Consider the following 12027-nt stretch of genomic DNA (forward strand, 5'->3'; position numbering starts at 1 on the left):
ATTGGATAGAAATCGTAGTTCTTCATTTTTTACATCTACACTACATTAACCTGAGTCACAACTTTTAGTAATTTATGTATTTTTATCTCCAAGATCCTTTGCTCCTCTACCTTGTACTATGCAATTAATAAGACACTTCCTTACTTTTCTTAACAAAATATAATATCCCACACTTACCTGTGCTGAAATTCATTTGCCAGTTAAATAACCATTTGGCTTGTTTATTAATGTGTCCTTGTAATTTGTTGCGGTCTTGTTTAATATTCATACTCTCCCCCTTCATAAGCAATAAGGTCTGTTATACAATTTATTTTCCAGGTGACCTGGTAGCTCTAAAGAAGATCTTTGTGCTGAAGGAAGGTGTAGAATACAGATTGAAACTTAACTTTAAAGTAAGAAATGTTTTAATGCCATGTTGTGCATTGTTAAATTCAACTGTTTCAAGGGAATCCAATGGCTCGCTCCTACAGCTTGCATATACAATAAAGATTACAAGGTCTAATGGTCATTTAAACCTTGATTATATTAATATTGCTTCCTGGCATTTTAACAGTTACGGTATTTAAGCATTATTTTGTGTGTGAATTTTGTTGTCCCATTCAGTTTTGTATTACCAGCTGCTGAGCATCAACCCATTTGTGTGCTGCATGTGCTTGATATTTACTGACCATCCCACCAGAAGATTAATGAGAATGAAACTTGCTTTTGGCAACAGCATTTAACAGACTGATTCATTGTTGCCTGGCTTGTGCTATTTACGAAGACTAATTTCACTCAAGTGATTCTGATACTACTTCAGAGCCCTAATATTTTGTATCATCACATTCTTTCGACACAACATACATTCTGCAAAAACGTAGGAACGCCTCTTTATTTAAGGTAATATTTGCGTTTGAACAAATGTATATGCCTACAAGTTTACTCCTTTCCCGTTTCACTAGTTCACTTTGTTGTATTAATGCAAGTTCGTCCATATGATTCATAATACAAGATTTTTATGAGCAGCTATGTTTCTATAAAAAATGTTATGCTAGGTTGCATTGGACCAATGATACTCAGTCTTTGACCAGAGCCACTATCCCATGCTGAAGCCTTGCTTAAGGGTCATACTCTGAAATGCTGGAACATTTTGCAACAAAGGTTTTCAAGAACTTCTGTGCAAACATTTATGTGCTCCCAGTGACCTGGGACAGATTGGTGCCCAACTTACGGTCATCTTGCACAGTCCTGATATTGGCCAGATCGCTCTGGGCAAAATGGAAGCCAAAAGGTTTGCCACAGGAGGGTGAGAAAAATAGATAACAAACAATTGCATTTTAATGGTATACTTTCACTTGCTGCATAGAAACTTGGCTAACCTGGTCTACTGATAGACCTTGCCATCTTTTGTTGGAGAATCAGGAAAGGAAAGAACACAGTAGCTCTCAGTTGTGTTAACATCCTATAGCTAGACAGGATGTTTCTGAGAGGTACACAGGGCTGCAAATCTACTCAGAATTGAAAGGGAGATGGGTTGGAATTCAGCCACTGCTATATAATGAATGTAACTGTATATGTTTAATGAGGTTAAGATATGGCTGTAAAATGTAATCCATTTTAGTGTGTTGATAATGCTGAAACTTAAGATTCAAATAGTTTATTGATTTCTCTTTTAGGTTAACAGGGAAATTGTTTCAGGCTTAAAGTACGTCCATTATACATGCAAGGGCCGTTTGCAGGGTGAGTTGCAAGATATGGTATGCATTTTAATATCCTAAATTGTTCATCTAAAACCCATAAAGTCATCGTTATCTTTGTTCGAAAGTAAGGAGAGATAGTCCGGTTTGTCTCAGCAATATATACGTATCCTTGGGACTGCTTCTACAAACATCTGAATTAAGAGCAAGATAGGCCACTTGGTCCTTACTCTGCTCTGCCATTCAATAAGATGATGGCAGACCTAATTTTCACCTCAGCTTCACATCCCTGCCATCCCCTGATATCTTCTGATGCCCTCCCACCATGCCCCAACCACCACCACCCCTTACCTATCAAGAATCTATTGACTTCTGCCATAAAGATAGTCAAAGACTGTCTCAACCACTGTTTAAGGAAGAGAATTCAAAAGTCTCACAAACCTCTGAGTTTTTTTTAGTCATCTCAGTCTCAAATGGGTGATCCCTTATTTTTAAACAGTGGTCCCTAGTTCAAGATTCTCTCAAAAGATGAAAAACCCTCTCCACATCACCCTGTCAAGCCCCGTCAGGATCATACATGTTTCAATCAAGTCACTTCCTACTCTTTTAAACTCCAGTGGATACAAGCCTGGCCTGTTCAAACTTCCCTCAAAAGACAACCTACCCATTCCACTAAACCTCTGAATTGCTTTCAATGCATTTACATCTTTCCTTAAAATAAGGAGATCAGTACTATAAAAAGAGCTCAAGATGTGGTCTCACCAATGCCCTGTATAACTGAAACATAATGGCTGCAATTTTACCTCCCCGATTTCAGGACAGGCGAGGTGTGCAGAATAGAATTCTCCGTAGAGCTGGATTTTACGAGCCTGGCTGGAGTGAGATTGTAAAATCTCTCCTTTTGTAGTCAATTCCCTTTACAATAAACAATTAGTTTTGCTGATACTTGCTACACCTGCATACTAACATTTTGCGATTCGTGCACTAGGGCACCCCGATCCCTCTGCATCCCTGGGCTCTACAATCTCTCACCAATTGGATAATATGTTTCTTGTTTTATTTGCCCTGCCAAAGTGGACAGCTTCGCACTTCCCACATTTCATGAGAATTAGGCTGGAATTTTCCAATGTTGTATGCCCACTGTCGGTGAGAATGGAGAATTCAGCACTCAGCCAAATCTCCATTCACAGCAGCAGGACTGGAGAATCTGAGCTATGGACAAGGTCAGAGAATCCCGGCCTTAGTCCTATGATGGGAGAATTCTGCCCATATTCTCCATTTGTCAGATCTTTGCCCAGTCACCTAAGCTACTTATATCCTTTTGTAGCCTCCTTATGTCCTCTTCACAACTCACTTTCCTACCTGTCTTTGCGTCATAACTATAATTGTTTGTGCCACTTCAGGATCAATGGTATTTTGTTTCTTCCCAAGTAGCAGAAATGCTAAAGAGCTGGCCTTTTCATGCTTCATGATAGAGTTTAATACACTGTGCGGCCTGATTTTTATCTTACACGAAGCAAACAGTACATTTTTAAAAGAATATTATTTCAACAACAAACTTATGCCCCTTAATGAAAGATCTCTGGATAGGTCTGTTAGATATTTCCCATATCTAATGGGTACTTTTCTTTTTTTGTGAATAATGATTAATGCAAAGGCAAATGCTTAATCTTTGCTTGGTGCCATTGATGCTATTTTTCACGGGCAATAACACTACTGGAGCAAAAGAAATCTCATGCTTCTACACCGTGATTTTATTTGCATATATTATTTGCAAGGAAAGAGAAAGTAATGACTCCACATCAAGTTACTTGAAAATTATGTTCACTGAACCATGAGCCCTGAAGGCAGCCATATAACCTATTGTACCTATCCTGTACCATTGCTAGTTATAAGGTTAAAGCTGCATGTTCTGATGGTGGATATCACTGAGGAATTACTTGAATTGTTTGGAAATATTGCAAATTCTTCTCACATAAATCTTCATATCTTATCCCTGTGGGTGGCATGGTGGCACAGTGGTTAGCACTGCTGCCTCACAGCTTCCGGGAGCTGGGTTTAATTCTGGCCTCGGATGACTGTGTGGAGTTTGCACATTCTCTCCATGTTAACGTGAGTTTCCTCCCACAGTCCAAAGATGTCCAGGGTTAATTGGCCATGCTCAATTGCCCCCTGTTGTCAGGGGGATTACAGAGTAGGGCTTGGGTGGAATTGTTGTTGATGCACGCTCGATGGGCTGAATGGCCTCGTTCTGCATTATAGGGATTCTATAATTTTGTAAATATTAATTGTATTCATTCATTATTTCAAACAGCGAGTAAGGACACCTACATGGTTGGCAGCTATGGCCCTCGAGCAGATGAGTACGAGTTTATAAGCCCAATTGAAGAGGCACCCAAAGGAATGATGGTAAGGGGCATGTACACCATGAAGTCCCACATCACAGATGATGACAAGTGTGACCACCTGCACTGGGAATGGAAACTCAATATAAAGAAAGATTGGAAGGACTAGGACCTGGCTCACTTTAAAATAAGATAGAAACCAGTAGTCAGAAGGATTACTGCCCTTTGGTACCAAAGTTACTTTAAGGCTTTTTAATTACTGTTCCTAATTGTGTACATCATTAAATGTGCAAAAGTAACTATTTGTCTGCAAAACCTGTTGTTTTTAGTACAAGTGCTTTAGGTGTGTTCTGATGTTTTTATGGGTGATATGAAGATCTATATCAAAACACTGACTATTCAGAAATGGCTACATGTAAACATTGGATATGAGAAAGAATAAATTGTTTTGAATGGTTAAAAATATACTATGTAACAGCGTTCAAAATGTGAATTGAAAACACATGAAATGGAACACTGGATATGCTGCTATACTTTGCATTCAGTCATATGTTCTACAGTACACCATAAGATATAGGAGCAGAATTAGGCCATTTGGCCCATCAAGTCTGCTCTGCCACTCAATCATACCTGATAAGCTTCTTTGCTTCTCCACAAAACTTTATCAGATGTAAAAATGAAATAAAAAAGAAAATGCTGAACGTGTGCAGCAAGTTAATTGGCATCTAAAAAAGGGAATCCATGTTAACACTTTAGAAATGATACTTCATCAGAACTGCAGATATATACTGCCCTGAATTCCCTTATTTTTAGCTCCCATGGGTTGAATCTTACTTCCATGCGAAAAGTCATCTGAAATGTGGTTTTAAAAAAAGAAATAGGTCAGTAATATTTTAAATGATGGAAAAAACTTTCTGGTCCATTTGCAACACAAATTAAATATTTAATATGAATAGTCACTATGAAAGTGTACATTTAACATCTTCACCATTAACTACAGTGGTTACACTTCCAAAGTACTAATTGGCTGTAAGCTCTTTGGGACACGCTGAGGTTGTGAAAGATGCTATATAAATGCTTCTTTCTGTCTTTTCTTTCTTTAAGATATTCACTTTAAAACTCTACTTTATCACATCATAGCAGTAGTTCTGAATGCAGAAATATTTGCTAATGACAGACATTCTTCTCAGCTAGAAATCTTAGTGATTTGTATTACCAAAACATGCTTTAATTTTCTCTGTTTCACTCTGATGATTTTTGCTTAAGATGCAAATTGAAATGTTAATGCATTGTTGTGATTTTTTAAAACTTTCTAATTTTGCCTTCCACAAAGCCTACCCCCATTCAGATAGCTCTTTTGTGATTATTGTGGTGAAGGCAGCATGTTCAATAGTATGAAAATGTATGTTAAGGTGCACAGGAGTGAACCATGATGGAGTGAATCCAATTCACTTTTCAGCTTTCGCTATTGTGTCCCTCTCTGTGAGAATCAAGTATGTTACTTACAAATATGCACATTCCTGTCGATCTCTTTCATTTCAGAGCTGTTTGTGGCATTTTTTTAGCAAGAATCAAAAAGTGTAACAAGGTCCAGGTCTCTTGCTAATTGCAGTTCAAGGTTTCATTGTGCTATCAAAACCTGTTTTACTCAGTTACATACATGCTGTCTTCTTGTGAGGTTATTATTTTTCTGTAACCTGTATCTAAAGAGATGATGCTTCAAATAAAGGTTGGGCATGAACAGAACTGATCTTTTTCTTTGTTTGATAACTATCAAAAGTATACACTATTATTATATATTGGTTTAAAAAAAATTAATCTCTGGCCAAAACTCATTTTTAAGAAATCCTCATTCGTTTTACCTTGGCAAAGAATGTTGGTGAGATCTGGTCCAGTGATGCTTTGTCCATCGTGATCTGTTGCACACAATGTAATTTTTAAATCACAGGGGTCAATGGTCATTTCTGGCAGCTGTTGGAAGACAGGCCACAGCAGAATCATCTTGTCTTTTTTGCACTGTCTCACCGTTTTCTCATTGACTTCACCCATCTGTTAATTACATAGAGGAAAACTCTTGGGCTGGATTTAGCGAAACTCTCCAGACTGGGAATGATGGTTGAGAATCGGACAGGGGTTCCCACCCCCTCCAATTCCCTATAGTGGGAAAACTGTCCCCAATTAAATTGGAGTGGGAAATACCTCACGTGGGAATCCCACTTGATGGCGGTGATGGCTCAGGGATTTAATGGGACTTGCATGAGTCTTCTGTGCCTCCCATAAGGACATCCACCAATCTTGTCTGGTTTGCCTTCAGCCAAATAGTGGGAAGGTCCCTGAATCACAGGCACTTGCTGCCTGTACAAGGGATGCGAGATCAAGAAGAGGAGGGTGCTGAAAAACCACCCCTCTGCCCTTGCTTCCAACGTGGAGATGCTGGCATTGGACTGGGGTAAACACAGTAAGAAGTCTCACAACACCAGGTTAAAGTCCAACAGAAGACTCTCATTCTAATCAGTATTCTATAAACTGTGTGTGCCTTTATATGCCCTGTTTCTGATCAGAACTCTCCACTTACCTGACGAAGGAACAGTTCCAAAAACTTGTGGCGTTTACTATCAAATAAACCTGTTGGACTTTAACCTTGCTTCTGACCCCATGCACACCAACTCCCTGTTCCCCAGCGAATCCCTATCTGTGAGCTCCATCCTGCCTCACTCAGCACAGACCTGGTGTCAAGTCTAGACCTCAGAGCAATATGGGCAGAAGCTCCTGGACTCTGATTACCTGCCAGCTCTTGGGGGTTGGCATTTCCACCCTGTGGGGTCCCTAATCGTAAGGGTAGTAGTCTGTGCTGCCCACTTAAGTACATGAATGCCCTTAAATTGCATCTTCAACTATAATGAAGGCAGGGCTCCCACCAGTTTCCCAACTGATGTTGCAGGCTGGGTGAGGGGAGGGGGTGGTTTCCGTTGCTGGAACAAAATTCCATCTCTTGCTTTTGAAAGAAACTAATCTAGCAACTGAGAATGCAGAGGAAATATTTACCCCAAACCAGATACAAAAGATTTGGAAGTCTTTAAGTGCATCTTTATCAAAACCATTGTGTGTGGGGGAGGGGGTCTCCAGTCACTAACATCAGCGGGATTCGCTGGTACTGCTGGCAGCACACCCCCTCCTGCAGGTTTTGCAATGTCATGGGGTGACATCAATGATAATGCCATTGACAGCAGCGGGGAGCAGAGAATTGCACCGCCAGCAAAAAATGCGCCATCTCCTGTCATCCAAGAAACACGCAGCTGGGAGGACGGAGAACTCCCCCTTCTGCCTCCAGACACTGGTTGTCTGCATGTCCAAACTGGTCCACACAGATATCACTCTGCTTAGTCAGGGACAAGTTAATGTCATGGTTACACACAGGATATGATTCTGATACAAGATGGTGGGCCAGAATACATTTTGTACTTAGTAATTGAGACAGACTTGATTCATAATTTTATATTTGAATATGCATATTTACAGTATAAGTTCATTCAATTTGAAATTGTGAAAAAGACAACATTTTGGAAAGGAGTTACCATATAACAGTGAACAACATGCAGCAAATTACCACAAATTAAACATCTAAGTATATCAATGACACAGCTTTAAACTCTGTCAGTCTCTGCCACCCAACTCCCCCTATTCCCACACCCACTCCAGGTTCAGATCAGTGTGGGTGCTGTCAAAGGTTCAGTGTGAGAATCATTAAAACAATAAAATTACTGGATAAACACTGGAACTGCTCATGCAGCAAACACAGGCTTTCAAAATATATGTATCATTCAATTCCACAAAATAAACTTCCAGTTTTTTTAACTATTTATTTTGAAAAAGATAATATTCAGGATAATAAATGCAGAATTAATGCATTACACGTAAATTTAACGAAGGAGCTTTTAAAGAGAATTTATACTGTCGATTTAAGAGCTTTTTTTTTATATGTTCATTTTACTGAGCTGAAGTTGGGTACTGTGGATATAAATTCAAAAATTCAAAGGGACACAAAACTTAGGAATTCAGCAAAAAATGGGTAAGATTGTACTAGATTGAAGGAGGACACAAAGCATCTGCCAAAATGGAAAGACTGCGACAGATGAAATTTCATACAGAAAAGTGTGAAATGATGTATTTTGGAAAGAAGAATGAACTGTGTCACTAATGCCCTTCTGTGAAGAGACACTACCATCCTTATTCTGCTCATAGAATCCTACAGCGCAGAAGGAGGCCATTTGGCCCATCGAGTCTGCACCAACCACAATCCCACCCAGGTCCTATCCTCAGAACTCCAGGCATTTACCCTAGATAGCCTCCCTGACACTAAGGGGCAATTTAGCACGGCCAATCCACCTAACCTGCACATCTTTGGCCTGTGGGAGGAAACCACAGCACCTAAGGAAACCCTCGTAGACACAGGGAGACTCCGCACAAACAGTGAGCCGAGGCTGGGAATCGAGCCCAGGTCCCTGGCCAGTTATGCTGGGAATACAGGGGTCAGCAATAACTGCAACTTTGTAAGTGTTGTTCATATTCCTAGCAAAAGAAAAATAGAATAACAGTAATAGGCATAGATTTTATTTAATTTGAAATGTTCGGTACTTGTATTTACAAATGATAGTGAAATATATTTTAATCAGGTGTCTGTTGTTGCCACTTTCACTTTGTTAGCAATGAAGATGGTAGTGTGGATTTTCCTCAAAAGTGGTGCCCTTTTCATTCAAGAAATATTCAGGATGGGTTATTTGGCAATGAACAATTAGTCACTATTTGCAGAGAGGCCTCTGTGGACATTCTGGTCATAATGGTCATAAAGTCCATTTTTGTGTGATATTCTAGGGTTGGATAATGTATATGAGCTCCAGAGGAAGCTTATCCATGCAGACAGAAGGTGGCCAAGGGGAATTGGTCTGAAATATTGTGACAATTTAGAGATTTGAATCCATGCATGGAAGGAGTATTAGCTGCAACACGAACATAAAACGAGCTGAAGGCACGACAAAAGATGGTGGAGATGATAAGCAGGGGTATTGCTGGCCCCAGTTTGTAGGCTAGGTGGGGGAGGGAGCTTTCCTGTCACGCCCACCACGGGAATTGTAGCGGAAGCAGACCATGCAAAGGTCCATTGCTCTGGACGGGATTTTCTGGTTTTGGAGCGAGTGCATTCGGAAAATCCCACCCCAGTTGTTAATTCCCGTGTAATAGATGTGGAGGTTTTGTAAGTGGCTTTGTAAATGACATTGAACAGAGTGGTCAGTTAGTCTTGACCATGAGCAGGAAGCTAAATTGCCACATAATAGACGTGTTAGTGAACCTGAAGCCACAGGATTAAAGGAGCAATGGCAACATGGATATGAAATTGGTTAAGAGACAGAAAATAGAGAATCGTGGTCAACAGTTGTCTTCCAGGCTGGATCAAATTATAGAGTGGCGTTGCAGTCCCAAGATGCCACTATTAGAGCTATTTGCTTTTTATTTCCATATTAATAAACTTGACTTGAAGGCAGAATTTTAAAGTTGGCAGATGACACAAAACTTGTAGTTTATAAGAAAAAGAATAGTAACAGACTTCAAGGGACAGAGACAGACTGGCAAAATGGAAAAACATATGGAAGGTTAAATTTAATTCAGACAAGAATAAAGTTGTATATTTTGGGAGGAAGAATGAGGGGAGACCATAGCATCTAAGTGGTAACATTTAGAGGAAGGGTTGGAATGGGAAGAGAGAGACCTAGTGGTTGACATTCACAGATCTCAAAGATGGCAGCGCAAGTTTCTCAAGTGGTTTGAAAAAGCATGTGGGCTCCAGGCTTTATCAGCAGACTCATGAGTTGGATCTTCATGAAGGATATGGGAAGATGGAGTTGGGATACATCCAGACTTGGCAGACCCACTCTCCTTAAAAAAAAACCCATCCACCATATTTTTGATCAGGGGAAGGAGATGTGATGGAGTCAGCAACAGAGGAGGGTGGATGGAGAGGCCAGCAGGCTAGAAAGCTCATCTCCACTTACTGGGACATTGGTCCAGTCAGAATGTCAGGTCCTCAAACCCCTACTCCTCACACCCTCGCCCTTGTAGTTAAACATACATACCCCTTCATATCCATTCCATGCAACCCATGTAATCTCCATAATAGCCACTCACCCAATATCCATTATGGGCAGATCTCAGGAGCCATGGATTTCCCACAGAGTAGAAGGAGGCCATTCAGCCCATCGAGTCTGCATCAACTGTCCAACAGAACATGGCACCCAGGCCCTATTCCTGTAATCCCATGTATTTACCCCGCTAAACCCCCTAACCTAGACATTTTGGGACACTAAGAGGCAATTTTGCATGGCCAATCCACCTAGCCTGCACATCTTTCGCCTGTGGGAGGAAACCTGTGAGCTTCAGGGTCAATATGCAGTAAAGGGGGTCTTTAATAATATGCTAATGTATGTCCATTGTGGGCATGAACCTGATTATGTCGCAATCGAAGGATGGTGAAAATCAGGAGTCATGGTCTTGCCAGCAAATTTCATGAATTCCAGAGTTCACCGAATTGTGAGCCCCCACTGACAATCCTGTGGATAGTGAGTTTGGGCTCAAGATTGTTCCCATAGCATTTTTTGGAGAGGTGACTATATGTAGTGGACAGGGAAATGTCAATGGATGTTGGTTATATGGACTTCCAGAAGATATTTGATAAAGTTCCATATAAGAGACAGTTAACTAAGGCAGGAGCCCATGGAATTGAGAGAAAATTACTGACATGGCTGGGAAAATGGTTGAGTGGTAGGAGTCAGAAAGTAGGAATAATGAGTAGGTACTCAAATTGGCAGGATGTGACTAGTGATGTACCCAAGGAGCAGTGCTGGGGCCTCAATTGTTCACATTATTTATCAATGACTTGGATAATGACATAGAAAGTTTTATATCTAAATTTGCCGATGATACAAGGTTAGGTGGCATTGTGGACGGTGTAGATGATAACATAAAATTAAAAAGGAATATTGATAGACTAAATGAAAGGGAAAATCTATGGCAGATAGATTTCAATCTAAGCAAGTGTGAAGTTATTCATGTTGGACCAATAAATGATATATCAGAGTACTTTCTCGATTATATAAAGTTAAATACAGTGGCTGTTCAAAGACACTTCGGGGTTCAGGTGCATAGATCTTTAAAATGCCATGAACAAGTGCAGACAGTAATTAAGGAGGTGAATCGAATGCTGGCTTTTACATCAGACTGGAACCTAAGGACACTGAAGTTAAGCTGCGGTTATACAAAACACCACTTCAGACCTCACTTGTGTGCAGATCTGGGCACCATACTTAGGAAGGTTCTGTTGGCTTTGAAGACAGTACAACCTAGGTTTACAAGACTGATATCTGGATTTCAGGGGTTTATTTGTGAGGAGAGATTATACAAATTAAACATGTTTCCTCTCGAATTTAGAAGAGGTGATCTAACCAAATCCTTCAAGAGACTAATAGGGAAAGACAGGGTAGATAAAGATAAACTATTTCCACTGGCTGGAGAGTCTAGAACCAGTGGTCATAGTCTAAAACTTAGGGCCAGACCGTTCAGGAAAGATGTTAGGAAGTATCTCTATATACAAAGGTAGTAGCAGTTTGGAACTCTCTTCCACAAATGGCAGTTGATTCTAGACCAGTTGCTATCTTTAAATCCAAGGTAGATAATCTTTTGTCAAGCAAAGGTATTAAGGGATATGGGCCAAAGGCAGGAAAATGGGGTTAGGCCACAGATCAACTATGATTTCATTAAGTGGCAGAACAGGCTCAATGGGCTGAATGGCCTACTCATTTTCCTCATTTTGATTGGCCAGGGAAAAGGCCTGAAAGACAGCAGCCTGCATTATAACTGGCATGGAAATCAGAAATCAAAGTGTTGTCTATTTAGTTCCTGATTGCCACCAAGGCTACAATCCGCGCTTCCCTGGAGATACAGGAGTCATTGGTTCC

General features: G+C 40.3%; 1 protein-coding gene across 2 annotated transcripts in view; it reads left to right on the top strand.

The window, feature by feature from the left end:
* Nucleotides 1-5749, top strand: part of arhgdig (Rho GDP dissociation inhibitor (GDI) gamma) — a 66505-nt gene extending 60756 nt beyond the window's left edge. For both annotated transcript variants that reach the window (XM_080206105.1, XM_080206106.1), the window contains exons 4-6: nt 319-392; nt 1656-1719; nt 3991-5749. In XM_080206105.1, coding sequence (XP_080062231.1) covers nt 319-392; nt 1656-1719; nt 3991-4190 — 338 coding nt within the window. In that variant the 3' untranslated portion in view covers nt 4191-5749. The remainder of the gene's footprint in view (nt 1-318; nt 393-1655; nt 1720-3990) is intronic.
* The last annotated feature ends 6278 nt before the right edge of the window (nt 5750-12027 follow it).

This window comes from Carcharhinus amblyrhynchos, chromosome 18, assembly GCF_965287045.1.
Source record: "Carcharhinus amblyrhynchos chromosome 18, sCarAmb.v2.hapA, whole genome shotgun sequence".
In the NCBI taxonomy this organism is placed as follows: Eukaryota; Metazoa; Chordata; class Chondrichthyes; order Carcharhiniformes; family Carcharhinidae; genus Carcharhinus; species Carcharhinus amblyrhynchos.